Consider the following 15,015-nt stretch of genomic DNA (forward strand, 5'->3'; position numbering starts at 1 on the left):
GCCCGCAGACAAACTTATCCCTTAAGGTGTCTGCCAGCCCTGCTCCGAACTGGCAGTGCTTCGATAACTTGCGTAGTTCCGTAAGATAGTCAGCATTGCTCTCATCTTTGTGCTGGTTTCTTTTATGGAACTTGAATCTTTCTGCTATCAGCAGCGGTGTAGGATTTAGGTGTTCCTGTAAGATATTAACAATCTCTTCAAAACTTTTCTCCATTGGTTTAGCTGGGGTAATTAAATTCCGCAATAGGCCGTACGTTCTCACGCCCATCAAATTTAATAATACCGACGCCTTCTTTCCATTGGCCACCTCATTGGCATTGCAGTACACTTCAATTCTTTCCACATACGTGGTCCAGTCTTCTACCTCGTTGTCGAAAGCAGTGATACTGCCACTCTTCGGCATCTTGGGTGATTTAAAATGGCGCCTCCCGCGCTTTTCCTTCTTCCCCAATGGAATAAAATGGCGCCTCCCGCGCTTTTCCTTCTTCCCCTTGCTGCCACGCTGCTCCTCGCGTTCTACAGGGTAATGGCGGCGACCCGCGGCTTTGGCGCGTCTCACTTTTCCTTCCCCGCGTTCTATCCTCTCCACGCTGCCCTGTTCTTGAGCACCGACCGCGCCCTGTGCGCTCCACCCTCTCTCTCTCTCTTCCTCCCGACGACGCTGCATGGCCCCTTTGCAGAGCCGCTCGATTGAGCCCGAGCCCGCTGCAGTCCGGAAGGGTCAGCGCACTACCTGCTACCAGCACGACTTGCTGCAACACCTCGACTGGGGAGCCAGGCCCAGCTCTCCACAGCCTCCCCTGCAACTCTCCGATGGATCCCTGGGCGGTTGCCCGCGGTCGACGCCCGCCGTTCTGACTTCGACCTCCAAGAAGCTTCTCTTCAGGGAAAAGATCCCCGTGAGGTGATGCAGTACTGCAGGTGAGTTCGAACCTGCCCATCGCCAGTGTAGTGTCCGAGGATCAATAATACTCAGACTGCAGGAGAACAATAAAACAGGTATTTACTGAACAGAGAGTAATTCAAGACTGAAATACAGAAGCCTGCTATGGCTTTATATACAGGGGTGGTCACTGCCGGTACTGCAGTATAGAATCAGTTCTTCTCAAGGCACATACACAACAGTTACCTCATCAAAGAACACAATCAAGTTAGTTAAACACAATTTGCCTTTAACAAATCCATGCTGGCTTTCCTTAATTGATCCACACTTGTCCAAGTGACTGTTGATTTTGTTGCTGATTATTGTTTCTAAAAGCTTCCCCACTACCGAGGTTAAACTGACTGGCCTATAGTTGCTGGGTTTATCTTTACACCCTTTTTTGAACAATGGTGTAACATTTGCAATTCTCCAGTCCTCTGGCAGCACCCCCCGCCCCCGTATCTAAGGAGGATTGGAATATTATGGCCAGTACCTCCGCGATTTCCACCCCCAATTCCCTCAGCATCTGAGGATGCATCCCATCCGCTCCTGGTGAATTATCTACTTTAAGTACAGCCAGCCTTTCTAATATCTCTTCTTTATCAATTTTTATCCTATCAAGTGTCTCTACTTCCTCCTCCTTCACTATGTCTATGGCAGCATCACTTCATAAGAACATAAGAAGTAGGAGCAGGAGAAGGCCATACGGCCCCTCGGGCCTGCTCCGCCATTCAATAGGATCGTGGCTGATCCGAACCTAGACTCACGTCTGTGGTGTATGTAACCTGTTCCACCTTAAGAGAACTTAAGCCTGTTCCACCTTAAGAGATGTACTACCTTCTCTGGCTGCTGTATATGTAATACCGGTGGTGACCACCGGTATATAAGCACTGTGTAGTAACATTGTATTTAGTATAGTCCTGACCTCCAACCAGTAAAGACCTGTTGAACTTTAATCTTGTAGTCTGTGTTAGTAATTACAACTAGAACACACAGACTTAACAACGTCCACTTCCCTGCCCTCTCCCCGTAACCCCTAATTCCCTTATCAGCTAGGAAACTGTCTATCTCTGTTTTAAATTTATTTAATGTCGCAGCTTCCACAGCTCTCTGAGGTAGCAAATTCCATAGATTCACTACCCTGAGTGAAGAAGTTTCTCCTCATCTCAGTTTTGAAAGGGCAGCCCCTTATTCTAAGATTATGCCCCCTAGTTCTACTCTCACCCATCAGTGGAAACATCCTCACCGCATCCACCCAATCAAGCCCCCTCACAATCTTATGTTTCGATAAGATCGCCTCTCATTCTTCTGAATTCCAATGAGTAGAGGCCCAACCTACTCAACCTTTCCTCATAAGTCAACCCCCTCATCTCCGGAATCAACCGAGTGAACCTTCTCTGAACTGCCTCGAGAGCAAGTATGTCTTTTCTTAAATATGGAAACCAAAACTGCACGCAGTATTCCAGGTGTGGCCTCACCAGTACCCTGTATAACTGCAGCAAGACTTCCCTGCTTTTGTACTCCATCCCCCTTGCAATAAAAGCCAAGATTCCATTGGCCTTCCTGATCACCTGCTGTACCTGCATACTAACCTTCTGTGTTTCATGCACCAAGACCCCCAGATCCCTTTGTACTGTAGCACTTTGCAGTTTCTTTCCATTTAGATAATAACTTGCTCTTTGATTTTTTCTGCCAAAGTGCATAACCTCACACTTTCCAACATTATATTCCATCTGCCAAATTTCTGCCCACTCACTTAGCCTGTCTATGTCCTTTTGCAGGTTTTTTATGTCCTCCTCACTTACTGCTTTCCCTCCCATCTTTGTATCGTCGGCAAACTTGGATACATTGCACTCAGTCCCTTCCTCCAAATTGTTAATATAGATTGTAAAGAGTTGGGGTCCCAGCACTGACCCCTGCGGAACACCACTAGTCACTGATTGCCAACCCGAGAATGAACCATTTATCCCAACTCTCTGTTTTCTGTTAGATAGCCAATCTTCCACCCATGCCAGTATATTACCCCCAGTCCTGTGATTTTTTTATCTTGTGCAGTAATCGTTTGTGTGGTACCTTGTCAAATGCCTTTCTTTTCTTTTAAATCTGACCAGCATCCCATTAATAGCGCTGTTTGTGGGTATGTCAGATTAGTATTCTGATCACTAAATAAAATGAGAATGTCACCATCATAAAGTAAAGGAGTGTTTGAGCATCATTAAATGTAACCGAAATAAGACTGAACTGAGAAGAGAACCTATAATTGGAGAGAGCAAATCAAACAAATCTACCCATCAGAAATCAGCTGCCAGGATGGAAACAAAAAATAGTAAATGATTAATTTATGCAGTAATATTTAATTAAAATTAGGATACTTCGTGGAACGGTGTTCATTAATATTGAAATATATACACTTATGATGTTTGGCTACAATTACAATTCCCCTGCACATTGTTTTTTCTTCTACCTTAGAGTGTGCTGTACCTCTTGATTTTTTAATCAGAATACCCTGAGATGAGGGATCTCAATGGCTGATAACCACAGCTACTTATTACTGTTGGGAGAAAAAAGATCAAAGTTTGTTCCAGTGCTCTACAAGCTCAATAAGACTGTCACGCTAATTCAATTTGTTGCCACCAGAGATTTGCTACCACAGTCCCTCTGGAATCAACGCTTCCTCGGCCTGTAGAAGCACCAGGACCCAGACCATTTTCTGCTTAATTAACTCTGGGAAAGAAGCTTCAATGAAACTTACAGAGAATGTTTCTTCCCACCTCTGCCCCCCACCGCCCCCTTCCCAGAAAAAGCTCGGTTAAAAAAAAACCAGAAACTAAAGTCAATTTGCAAAGATAATGAATTGCCAAGTAGCCGAGCTAAATGAAAGTGCCATCACTGAGCAGCTTAACTAAGACTGAACCGTGAATATATATTTTGTTTCTTTAAAACGCAATAAAAATGGGCGGAACCATTTCTCCACAATTTATATGTGGGCTGCAGCTGCTGAATCACTGAGACACAGAATCGCTGGTCAGTGACTGATTGGCAGCTTGTTGCAATAAACGAAGCAAAAGTTTGGATTTAAATAAAAGTTGACAACTGCAATCAAGTCGTGACTGGGTGCACAAGCAATTTAGCACATAAAAACAGAACGGTTCTAAATATTTATATGCATTGCTGGTCATTTGTTTTAGCAAACGTACCAGATAAGCGTTTCTGCTTTCAGGATAACGTCCCATTACTTTGATAAATTCACAACCCGTGGGAATCACTGTACTCGTAATGAGGGATTTTCAAAACAACATCTGCGTATTTATTTTCTCGAAGCTTGATGTTTCCAGACAAAAATCATGGAAACAAAGAGCAAAAATACTATGGGGACACGGCAACTGAGACTTTCCCTGGGCAATTTTAATTTAGGGAATGATATACACAAAAGTACACGTGCGTAAATATAAAAACTGCAACATGCATGCAACGTCTGAAGCACGATGAAGGACGCTGTTACATCTATTCATTTCTCAGGAGGCAACTAACAGCCTTACCCCTTCCCGAACACATCTCATTAGCACAGTGTAGGCAGTGGAGGGGATGGCCCAGTGGTCTCTGGAGTCTGGTCTTTTCTCCTCCTGTAATGAAGTGAATGAAGCAACCACAGAAATATCAGTGTCAATGAAATTAGCCTGTCGATGATTATAGAAGCTGGCTTTTAAAAAAAAAATCTTCATTGATTTTTTTCGAACACAAATAGATCATTCACAATCCTGTTCCTCAGTGAAAGGAACGTTACTCGATTTTCCACTCCAAGCCATTCTCCTCTCAGGACAACAGTACAGCAGGGATGGCTGCAAGGGGAAATGCCATCTGTACCTTCCAGAGAACTATGCATTGCTTCTGATATGACTATGGCAGGATTGAAGAAGGTTGCCGTCACCGTCCCCTCTACCTTCCCGCCAAATAAACCTGGCACAGATTGTTGCTGCAAAATAAATGTATTGTGGGACCCGCCAGGAACTGAGCATTGGCATTCATCATTCTGTTTTGGTGCTCGCAGCAGGACTGGGGTGACCTTGAAGGTCACTGGCAGTGCTATCTGGATTGCATATGCTTTTTGGGAGCATTTTATGAAGGAAGTGGTATAGTTTGGTCACAAATCACCGCTAAACCATGGCTCTTCAGTAAGTCTCTGTTAGCAGTACATCCACTAGATAGTGTAATGTCAGAGATGGATTGCACGCCCTTGGTGCCATTCTCCATATCTGGCAACCTATTCTGACAGTTTTTCATCTTCCTTGAGTAGATTGGGCCGATACTCTCTGGAGTTTAGAAGAATGAGAGGTGATCTCATTGAAACATAGAAGATTCTGAGGGGGATTGACAGGGTAGATGCTGAGAGGTTGTTTCCCCTGGCTGGAGAGTCTGGAACCAGAGGTCACAGTCTCAGGATAAGGGGTCGGCCATTTAGGACTGAGATGAGGAGGAATTTCTTCACTCAGAGGGTTGTGAATCTTTGGAATTCTCTACCCCAGAGGGCTGTGGATGCTGAATCGTTGAGTATATTCAAGGCTGAGATTGATAGATTTTTGGACTCTAGGGGAATCAAGGGATATGGGGATCGGGCGGGAAAGTGGAGTTGAGGTTGATGATCAGCCATGATCTTATTGAATGGCGGAGCAGGCTCGTGGGGCCGACTCCTGCTCCTAATTCGTATGTTCTTATGTTCCTTAGTCAACCTGAGTTCTGGGGAGCACTGAATTCAACTCCCATCATGCTGTGTAGACAGAACAACATTGTCATTTCCTGGACTGAACCACAAGAGATTTTGGTTCCAGTCCAACTCCCAAATTATCTGTGGAAGCTCATAACGTTGGTTCATTCCCTGTATTAACTGACAATTATGCTGGTATTAATAGCCTTAATTGCAATTAAACCTACATTGTGCAAATAGGTTATAGAACACTCTGCATTGCTGGCTATATAGGATGCAGCACAGCTGATCAGGAAATGTGCGCCAAGCTGCACTCCCAGTTTAATGGACTTGTTTCCCTGAATTACTGCCAGTGTTTGCCTTTCTGGCGATAGTCATTCCTAGGCTGTGCTGTTTTTGTACTGTCTCTTGATCAAGAATTGAATTCTGCTTTTGGTCCTATACTAGGTATCCATATTAGAGAAACAGGTCAACAGCAGCTCAAAATCTGCCAAAGGATTTCAGGTATTTTCAAGAAACAAACTCTCTTGATTAAAAGGTGATGATTGAAAAATATGTTTAGATGTTTTGTTGCCCGAGGTCAGAAGATTCAACCAAGTTTTAGCAACAGATCACCATGCAAACAAATGGCAAATCATGTTTGATCGAGTTTTTTGATGAGGGCAATGCAGTTGATGTGGTGTATATGGACTTTCAAAGGGCGTTTGATAAAGTACCATGTACGAGGCTTGTTAGCAAAATTAAAGCACATGGGATAAAAGGGTCAGTTAAAGCATGGGTACAGAATTGGCTAAGAGATAGAAAACAGAGAGCTGTCTTCTACAGGCATATAAATAGTAAAAGGGTAGTAAGAGGAGGGGTGGGGCCGATTAGGGACCAAAGAGGAGACCTACGCATGGAGGCAGAGGGTACGGCTGAGATACCAAACGAGTACTTTGCATCTGTCTTCACCAAGGAAGAGGATGCTGCCATAGACATAGTAAAGGAGGAGGTAGTGGAGACACTTGATAGGATAAAAATTGATAAAGAGGTATTAGAAAGGCTGGCTGTACTTAAAGTAGATAAGTCACCAGGATCGGATGGGATGCATCCTAGGATGCTGAGGGAATTAAGGGAGGAAATCGCAGAGGTACTGGCCATAATATTCCAATCCTCCTTAGATACAGGGGTGGTGCCAGAGGACTGGAGAAATGCAAATGTTACACCCTTATTCAAAAAAGGGTGTAAAGATAAACCCAGCAACTACAGGCCAGTCAGTTTGACCTCGGTAGTGGGGGAGCTTTTAGAAACAGTAATCAGGGGCAAAATTAAGGCACTTGGACAAGTGTGGATTAATTAAGGAATTAAGCACAAATTTGTTTATGGCAAATCGTGTTTAACTAACTTGATTGAGTTCTTTGATGAGGTAACAGAGAGGGTTGATGAGGGTAATGCAGTTGACGTGGTGTACATGGATTTCCAAAGGCGTTCGACAAAGTGCCACACACTAGGCTCTCCAGCAAAGTTGAAGCCCATGGAATAAAAGGGACAGTGGCAGCATCTATACGAAATTGGCTAAGTGACAGGAAACAGAGAGTAGTGGTGAACGGTTGTTTTTCGGACTGGAGGAAGGTATACAGTGGTGTTCCCCAGGGGTCGGTTCTAGGACCACTGCTTCTTGATATACATTAATGACTTGGATGTGGGTGTACAGGGCACAATTTCAAAATTTACAGATGACATAAAACTTGGAAGTATAGTGAACAGTGAGGAGGAAAGTGATAGACTTCAGGAAGACAAAAACAGGGTTGGTGAAATGGGCGGACACGTGGCAGATGAAATTTAACGTAGAAAAGTGTGACGTGATACATTTTGGTAGAAAGAATGAGAAGAGGACATATAAACAAAATGGTACAATCCTGAAGAGGGTGCACGAACAGAGAGACCTGGGGGTATGTGTGCACAAATCATTGAAGGTGGCAGGGCAGGTTGAGAATGCGGTTAAAAAGGCTTACGGGATCCTGGGCTTCATAAATAGAGGTATAGAGTACAAAAATGTGGAAATTATGATGAACCTGTATAAAACACTGGTTCGGCCCCAACTGGAGTATTGTGTCCAATTCTGGGCACCGCACTTCAGGAAGGATGAGAAGGCTTTAGAGAGGGTGCAGAAAAGATTTACGAGAATGATTCCAGGAATCAGGGACTTGTTACGTTGATAGACTGGAGAAGCTGGGGTTGTTCACAGAATCACAGTTCTCTGTTGTCCTCTCTCACTCTGTTCTCCTTGGAGCAGAGAAGATTGAGAGGAGATTTGATAGAGGTGTTCAAAATCATGAGGGGTCTGGACAGAGTAGATAGAGAGAAACTGTTCCCATTGGCAGAAGGGTCGAGAAACAGAGGACACAGATTTAAGGTGATTGGCAAAAGAACCAAAGGCGGTGTAAGAAGAATCTTTTTTACGCAGCGAGTGGTTAGGATCTGGAATGCACGGCCTGAAAGGGTGGTGGAGGCAGACTCAATCACGGCTTTCAAAAGGGAGTTGGCTAAGTATCTGAAGGAAATAAATTTGAAGGGCTACGGGGAAAGGGCGGGGGAGTGGGACTAGCTGAAGTGCTCCTGCAGAGAGCCGGCAGGGGCTCGATGGGCTGAATGGCCTTCTTCTGTGCTGTAGCCATTCTATGATTCTATGATGGCTGTTTTTTGGACTGGAGGGAGGTATACAGTGACGTTCTCCAAGGTTCAGTACTTGGACCACTGCTGTTTTTGACAGGCATTAAGGATTTGGACTTGGGGGATTGGCAAAAGAACCAGAGGCGACATGAGCAAAAACATTTTTACGCAGCGAGTGGTTAGGATTTGGAATGCGCTGCCTGATAGGGCGGTGGACACAGATTCAATAGGAGCCTTCAAAAGGGAATTGGAGAAATACTTGAAGGAGAAAAAATTGCAGGGAAATGGGGAAAGAGCGGGGGAGTGGGACTGACTGGATTGCTCTTCGAAAGAGCCGGCGCAGACTCGATGGGCCGAATGGGCTCCCTCTGTGCTGTCCTATTCTACAATTCTATGAAGTTTGAGCATTTTTAAGTGAATGGAAGAAAAAAGCATTTGGAAGCAATTTGAACTTATGTTATATGATGTTAAGAGTGGAGATGATCGAGTTACTTTCATTTTAAAACTGGGAGGTGGGGGGGGGGAATTTTGAGTGTGGATTACCAACTATATAGGAATAATGTTCTTCATTCTTTCAATGTGGTTAAACCGCCATGTACCAATGACCATTACCCCATCAAATGCAGGAAAGCCACTTGGGACATCGTTCCTTGAAGTCATGGTAAGAGTTTGGCACAGTGCAATATCTATTTTTGTCAGGTTTCTTGCCCGTCCCCAATGTATATAAAGTCCTTGTCCCAAACTGCACAGTTGTTATTCAGCGGAAAATACAACACAAAAAACAGAGTTTGATCACTGAAGAGATCGCAAAGTCTCTGTTTGAAGAATGGACTCAGTCGAGAATATTTTTGTGAACTTTATGGGCTGAGGGTGTTTTCCCTGTGGTGGGATCGCCCTGTGCAAATGCGTGGGGGACTGGTTTGTTAAAACTCCAGAGAACGCATGGCAGTTGGCTGTGACAAAAGAACTGTCCGTCATCCAAAATGTATGGGTTCGTCCGACAGTCCTGGAAAAAGGAAGGGGGCCATTGAACTTGAAAAGGCCACTCTAGTATGCAAAGCACTTCTCACCTCCATCTCAGAAGAGAAGCAGAACAATGAACCCACTGGCCTCAGCCAGCCGAAAAGGAGCCAGTTTTTTTCCCAACACAAAGACCGAAAGATATGTCCCAGACTTAGGGCCATTAATCCAATACTCATGGGTCCGAGGACGACCCATCACTGATTAAGCACCGGAGTGCTTAGAAACAAAAGGATTTTAAAGATTGGCGGGAAAGATAGGGGTAGCCAGACTCCTATAAAAAATAGATTATTTTCCACCATTCTCTCTCTCGCTCCCACTCCAACAAGATCGAACTAACAAAAGTACCAGAGAAGCCGCCGAGCGGAGCGATCGAAACCGACCGCGTGTGGGGGTAAGCACAGTTTCGAGTGTCCCAAGCCAGTAACCCGTGAGCTGTAAGGGGCTCAGGGTTTTCTCAGAAGTGAAGTTTTTGGGCTATTCCGAGCGGGGGAGCTTCGTTTGGTTCAGCCAGGCGAAGGGGTTTATGCGACTGGGTAATTCGTTGGTAGGGGTGGAATTAGAATCCACCATAGCAACAAGGGAATTACTGCTTGTTATAGTCCCAGTTTTGTACTGTATGTATGTTGTTTGTAACCTGGATTTTATTCTCCACAGAGACAGTGATTTCGTTTAGTAGTGCATGTTTTAGCCAGTGTATTTTAGACCAAATAAATACAAGTTTGATTTTTCACCGAAGCATTCCTGTCCGTGACTTCTTTCATTTACACTCGGAATAATAATTCCCGGGTATAGAACTTTCATAAGGCGGGGGCGATTTGGACAGTCCGTCCAGCAATTGGGCTAGGATCAAAAACCATCACACCAAAAAATAACAAGTTTGAAGACGCACCAGGTCAGAACGGAAACGGAGTCAGGCTGTGAGGGAATTTGTATTTTGGAGCCTGGACTATATTCAAAGATGAGGAAGAGCTGAACTGTGACAAGCAATCTAATACTCTTTACTCATTCACACAACCTCCAAGTGCAAATAAAATCTTACCAAAGTCTTACAAAATATTGGAAATGGGGAACTCTATGAGAAAGCCAGCCTGGACCTAAGCAAAATCTATGAGCACATCTATTGTGAAGTTTTGCACCCACGTGAGGTATTCAGAAGAAAGGATTGGTAGATTTTACCAACTCTAGTGCATATCTGCTTCGAGTCGTGACATAACTAGCAATCAATCCCACCTTGTTTGTTGATAGACCTCATTACAGTCACGCCTGTTCAGATTATTACTCATCTCTGCTCCTTTTAGAACGAGCCTGAACGAACTGCTCGAACCATAGATTTGTGAAATACCAAGAGGTTTGTGGCTGAATCAATATGCCTTGGGTCCATTTAATGCTCCCCGATCAGTTGCAGTGGAAATCTGGAACTCTCTCCCCAAAAAGCTGAGGCAAGGTCAATTGAACATTTCAAAACTGAGATTGATCGATTTTTGTTAGGTAAGGGTATGAAGGGATATGGAACAAAGGCAGGTAAAGAAGTTACGAGTCAACCACATTGCTCTGGGTCTAAAGTCACATATAGGCCAGACCGGGTAAGGACAGCAGATTTCCTTCCCTGAAGGACATTAGTGAACCAGATGGGTTTTTGTGACAATTCGGTAAATTCATGGTCACCATTACTGATACTAGCTTTTAATTCCAGATTTATTTAATTAACTGAATTTAAAATCCTCTGCTGCCATGGTGGGAGTTTAACTGCACGATCATGGCCGTATGATCCTACACAGTCCAAAATTTACAGTCCTGCTCTTGATCGCTGCCAGTGGAAGATACAGCCCATGAACGGGGACTCTGATAGTACCAGAATGCCAAGTTCATTTCTGGTGCAAGTCCAAGTAAATGCAGACCCTGTGCCTGGAGTCACTATATGTCATCCTTACTGAGGAATTATCCCATTAAAATGAAGTATTTATGGTACCATTCACAGCAGCCAACCTCCTCCTTGCCTCATTTCCCCCCCAGTCAATTATCATCTACAACAGCCATGCCCTCACAGGATTCTGTTGCAGTATTAAGAACGTACCATGCGTCACTACAAGTTTTCATATCCTCAGTGTCGCTTACCTGGTTGGCCACAAGGTACAGGAGTTCTCCAAGTGCAGGCAGCAGGCAATGTTTCAGCTTAGTGTTCCTGAAGTTCTCTCGTATCAGCTCAGTTAACACAGTGACAGCCTGAAGTGTGAAGAAAGGACCATGAGCAGAATAGGTTACATTCCAGGGCAATATATTGGAATGAATACTTGCAACAGTATGTTTCGTATAGTTGTGCAGCCTTGTTCGATTTTCCTAATGCCTGCTTTCCAACTTTCGCTATTGAAACACATCCTTGAAATTTTGATCACAGTAAGCCGAACATTGCCTTTCGGTTTTAAAGAGTCATAGAAATTACAGCACAGGAACTACAGAGGAATATAGGGTGGAATTTCATGTTAATTTAGCTGAAAGAAAACAGAAAGTGTAGGAATGCAACGATTTTGTAATTTTAATGCCATCTGGAAACTTGGATATACAACTCTCCATTCCTTCATCCAAGTCATTAATTAATATATATGGTTAAAAGCGGAGGCCCCAGTACAGATCCCTGGTCACATCCCGCCAATCAGAGAACGTTCCATTTATCCCTCCTCTCTGTCTCCTATCTCCCAACCAATTACCAACCCATGCCACAAGGCTACCTCAGATTCTGTGCACTTTCATTTTTCTCATGATCTCTTGTGTGGAACCTTATCAAATGCCTTCCGGACATCCACATAGACAGCATCCACAGGCAGCCCTCTGTTCACCATGCCAGCGACCTCCTCAAAAAGTTCAACTAGATTAGCCAGACATGACCTAGCCTTCACAAATCCATGTTGACACTCTTTGCACAGCAAATACTTGTCCAAGTGCTCAGTCACTATCTCTGATGATAGATTCCAGTAATTCCCCCACAACTGATTGGTCTGTAGTTTCCTGGTTTTTACCTCCCTTCTTAAATAATGGCGTGACATTTGCAATCCAAAGGCACAATTCCTGAATCCAGAGAGCTTTGGGGTGGAAATCCTGTACATTTTTCTATCTTAAGTCCCATTATTTTCTCCATTACTATTTCCTTGCTTATATTAAACCTGCTATGTTCGTCTGCTTGATTGATTTTTTAGATTTCCTTGTACCGCTGGTATTTTGTCCTCTTGCTCCACTGTGAAAATGGATACAAAGTACTAATTTAACAAGCCTGCAATTTCTTTATTGTCCATTATAGTCTTGTCTGGAACTGTCATTAATGGGCCCACATTTTCACTTACCACTTTCTTTCTCTTAATATATTTACAAAAACATTTGCTGTTAGCTTTGATAGCCTTGCAACATTTTTTTTACATTCCTTTCTGCACCTCTTCCTACTTCCTTTGTATCCCTTTGTTATTTTATTTTTAAATAAAGAAAGAAGAAGGACTTGCATTTATATAGTGCCTTTCACCCACCTCAGGACATGAATTTCTTCACTCAGAGGGTTGTGAATCTTTGGATTTCTCTACCCCAGATGTGAATGCTGATTCGTTGAGTATATTCAAGGCTGAGATCGATAGATTTTTGGACTCTGGGGGAATCGAGGGATATGGGGATCGGGCGAGAAAGTGGAGTTGAGGTCGAAGATCAGCCATGATCTTATTGAATGGCAGAGCAGGCTCGAGGGGCCGTGTGGCTGACTCCAGCTCCTAATTCTTTTGTTCTTATATCCCAAAGCGCTTTACAGTGAATTAAGTACTTTTTGAAGTATAATCACTGTTGTAATGTAGGGAACATTTTATAGCTCTCCTAGTCCATTGCATTTTCACTTTTACTTTCATTTGTGTAAGCCTTTTCTTTTAGCTTGATACTGGCTCATGTTTTGGTCATGGTTGCTTAACTATATAATTGGGGCCTTTGCCTTTTAGGGGAAATGCACTGATTGTACCAAATGCTTCTTTGAATACTTCCCACTGTTTATAACAGCAAATTAAATGACCAAACAATACAAGGTTTCAGAAGATAAAATGGGCAGAGTCTAGGATCGAGCGACTGGTTAGCTTCTGTCATTTTGTGCTTTTGTGTATAACTCACTTTTAGATTGGATGAACAGTGCTGTCTCCGGACATGGGCATCGCGTGCAACCAGCTGCAGCGCAGCAATTCACCAATGCTGGAGGCGAGGAAGACCCAATACGCATTAAGTATAGATTTTATTTCAAACTTACAATTATAGGGTCTGTGTGGGTGCCAATGTAATTTTTTTTTTTGTTTTTCATCCCTCAAGGACTTTTCTTTTTTTAAAAATGATCAACACAAGACATCTGAGCCTTGCGGCTGGTACTGAACATCTGGAATCTTAATCATGTTCAGTTGGAGACCTACCCCAAATGATTTGTGGGTGGAAGCATGCCTCTCCAAGCTGGCTCACAGTTAATTAATCAACGTCAGCAGAACCACTGGAAGTTTTATAAACAGACGGGCTGTTCATTCACATTTCTTGAAGTGGTTTTAGTGACATCTTTAATTTATGCTTACATGCCTACCAGTCATAAATCTGAATATAAAGTATCTGTTTAGATATGGTTAATGGTAGAACAGACGAAGCTATGTATGAAGTAGCCCATGCTGTATAAAACTTTGGGCACAATTTCCAATGAATTCTAAGTAGAACATTTTACAAAAATACTCTCTTATGGGAATGAACCTCAGCCTGAGAAGAGCACCCACTACCAATGTTCCCGTTAATTTTTTTTGGCTGCGCGGCCCATTCAAATTTCCGCGCTTGCACGGTATTCACCAGTGAAGCCAGCAAGCGGCCTGTGCGGGATGTCCAGAGCGCTACGCGGCCGCTCGGCATAAAGGAAGCACTGCCCACTGCTACATAATTGTAGATTGAAGTCTCTAAGTTACAGTGCCAATTTAGTTGCACAATGGGCCTGAATTTGCGGTCGGAGGCTCCCCGCAGGCGAATGCCTCCGAGCCGCAAGGAAAGTACGAACCTACCCGATGGTCCCGCAGGTTCGGAGACTCGCGCTCCTGGGCCTCTGGGCGTACGCCTGTGTAAAGGTCCACGTATCCCAGGGGCGCACGCGGTTCGCAAGTGCCCTTGGAATCACGTGAGCCAGGCCAACCAATGAAAAAAGGGGGTCTATTATGCTTATGGAGATTCTATTTACGTACAGAATCCCCGTGAGCATGAATAGGAATCCCCTAAAAAACACAATTACAGTACACACCAGTTAAAGAAAAATAAATCATTACATGTCCAAAATTAATTAAAATACAATTTAATTAAACATTTAAAATAAAAATTAAATTTTTTGAAAAATAATTGCAAACATTTTAAAGGGGCCAACAATAACCTATAACTAATTTTAATGTTTATTAAGTTTAAATAATTTTTAAAAAATTATTTAAATATTTATTTAAACTAAGGGGGGCACGGTGGCATAGTGGTTAGCACTGTTGCCTCACAGCGCCAGGGACCCAGGTTCAAATCTGGCCTCGGGCGACTGTCTGTGTGGAGTTTGCACATTCTCCCTGTGTCTGCGTGGGTTTCCTCCGGGTGCTCCGGTTTCCTCCCACAGTCCAAAGATGTGCAGGTTAGGTTGATTTGGCTATGATAAATTGACCCTTAGTGTTAGGGGATTAAATACGTGGGGTTACGGGGATAGGGT

At 43.6% G+C, this 15,015-nt stretch overlaps 1 protein-coding gene across 1 annotated transcript in view; it reads right to left on the reverse strand.

Annotated features, from left to right (window-relative positions):
* ulk4 (unc-51 like kinase 4) overlaps positions 1-15,015 on the reverse strand; it is a 585,662-nt gene that overhangs the window by 378,696 nt on the left and 191,951 nt on the right. The window contains exons 17-18 of the mRNA XM_085989398.1: positions 11,415-11,522; positions 4,462-4,545 (exon numbers count right to left, since the gene is read on the reverse strand). Coding sequence (XP_085845524.1) covers positions 4,462-4,545; positions 11,415-11,522 — 192 coding nt within the window. The remainder of the gene's footprint in view (positions 1-4,461; positions 4,546-11,414; positions 11,523-15,015) is intronic.

This window comes from Somniosus microcephalus, chromosome 5 (assembly GCF_052327205.1).
Source record: "Somniosus microcephalus isolate GS21.2 chromosome 5, FLI_Smic_1.0, whole genome shotgun sequence".
NCBI classification, from domain to species: Eukaryota; Metazoa; Chordata; class Chondrichthyes; order Squaliformes; family Somniosidae; genus Somniosus; species Somniosus microcephalus.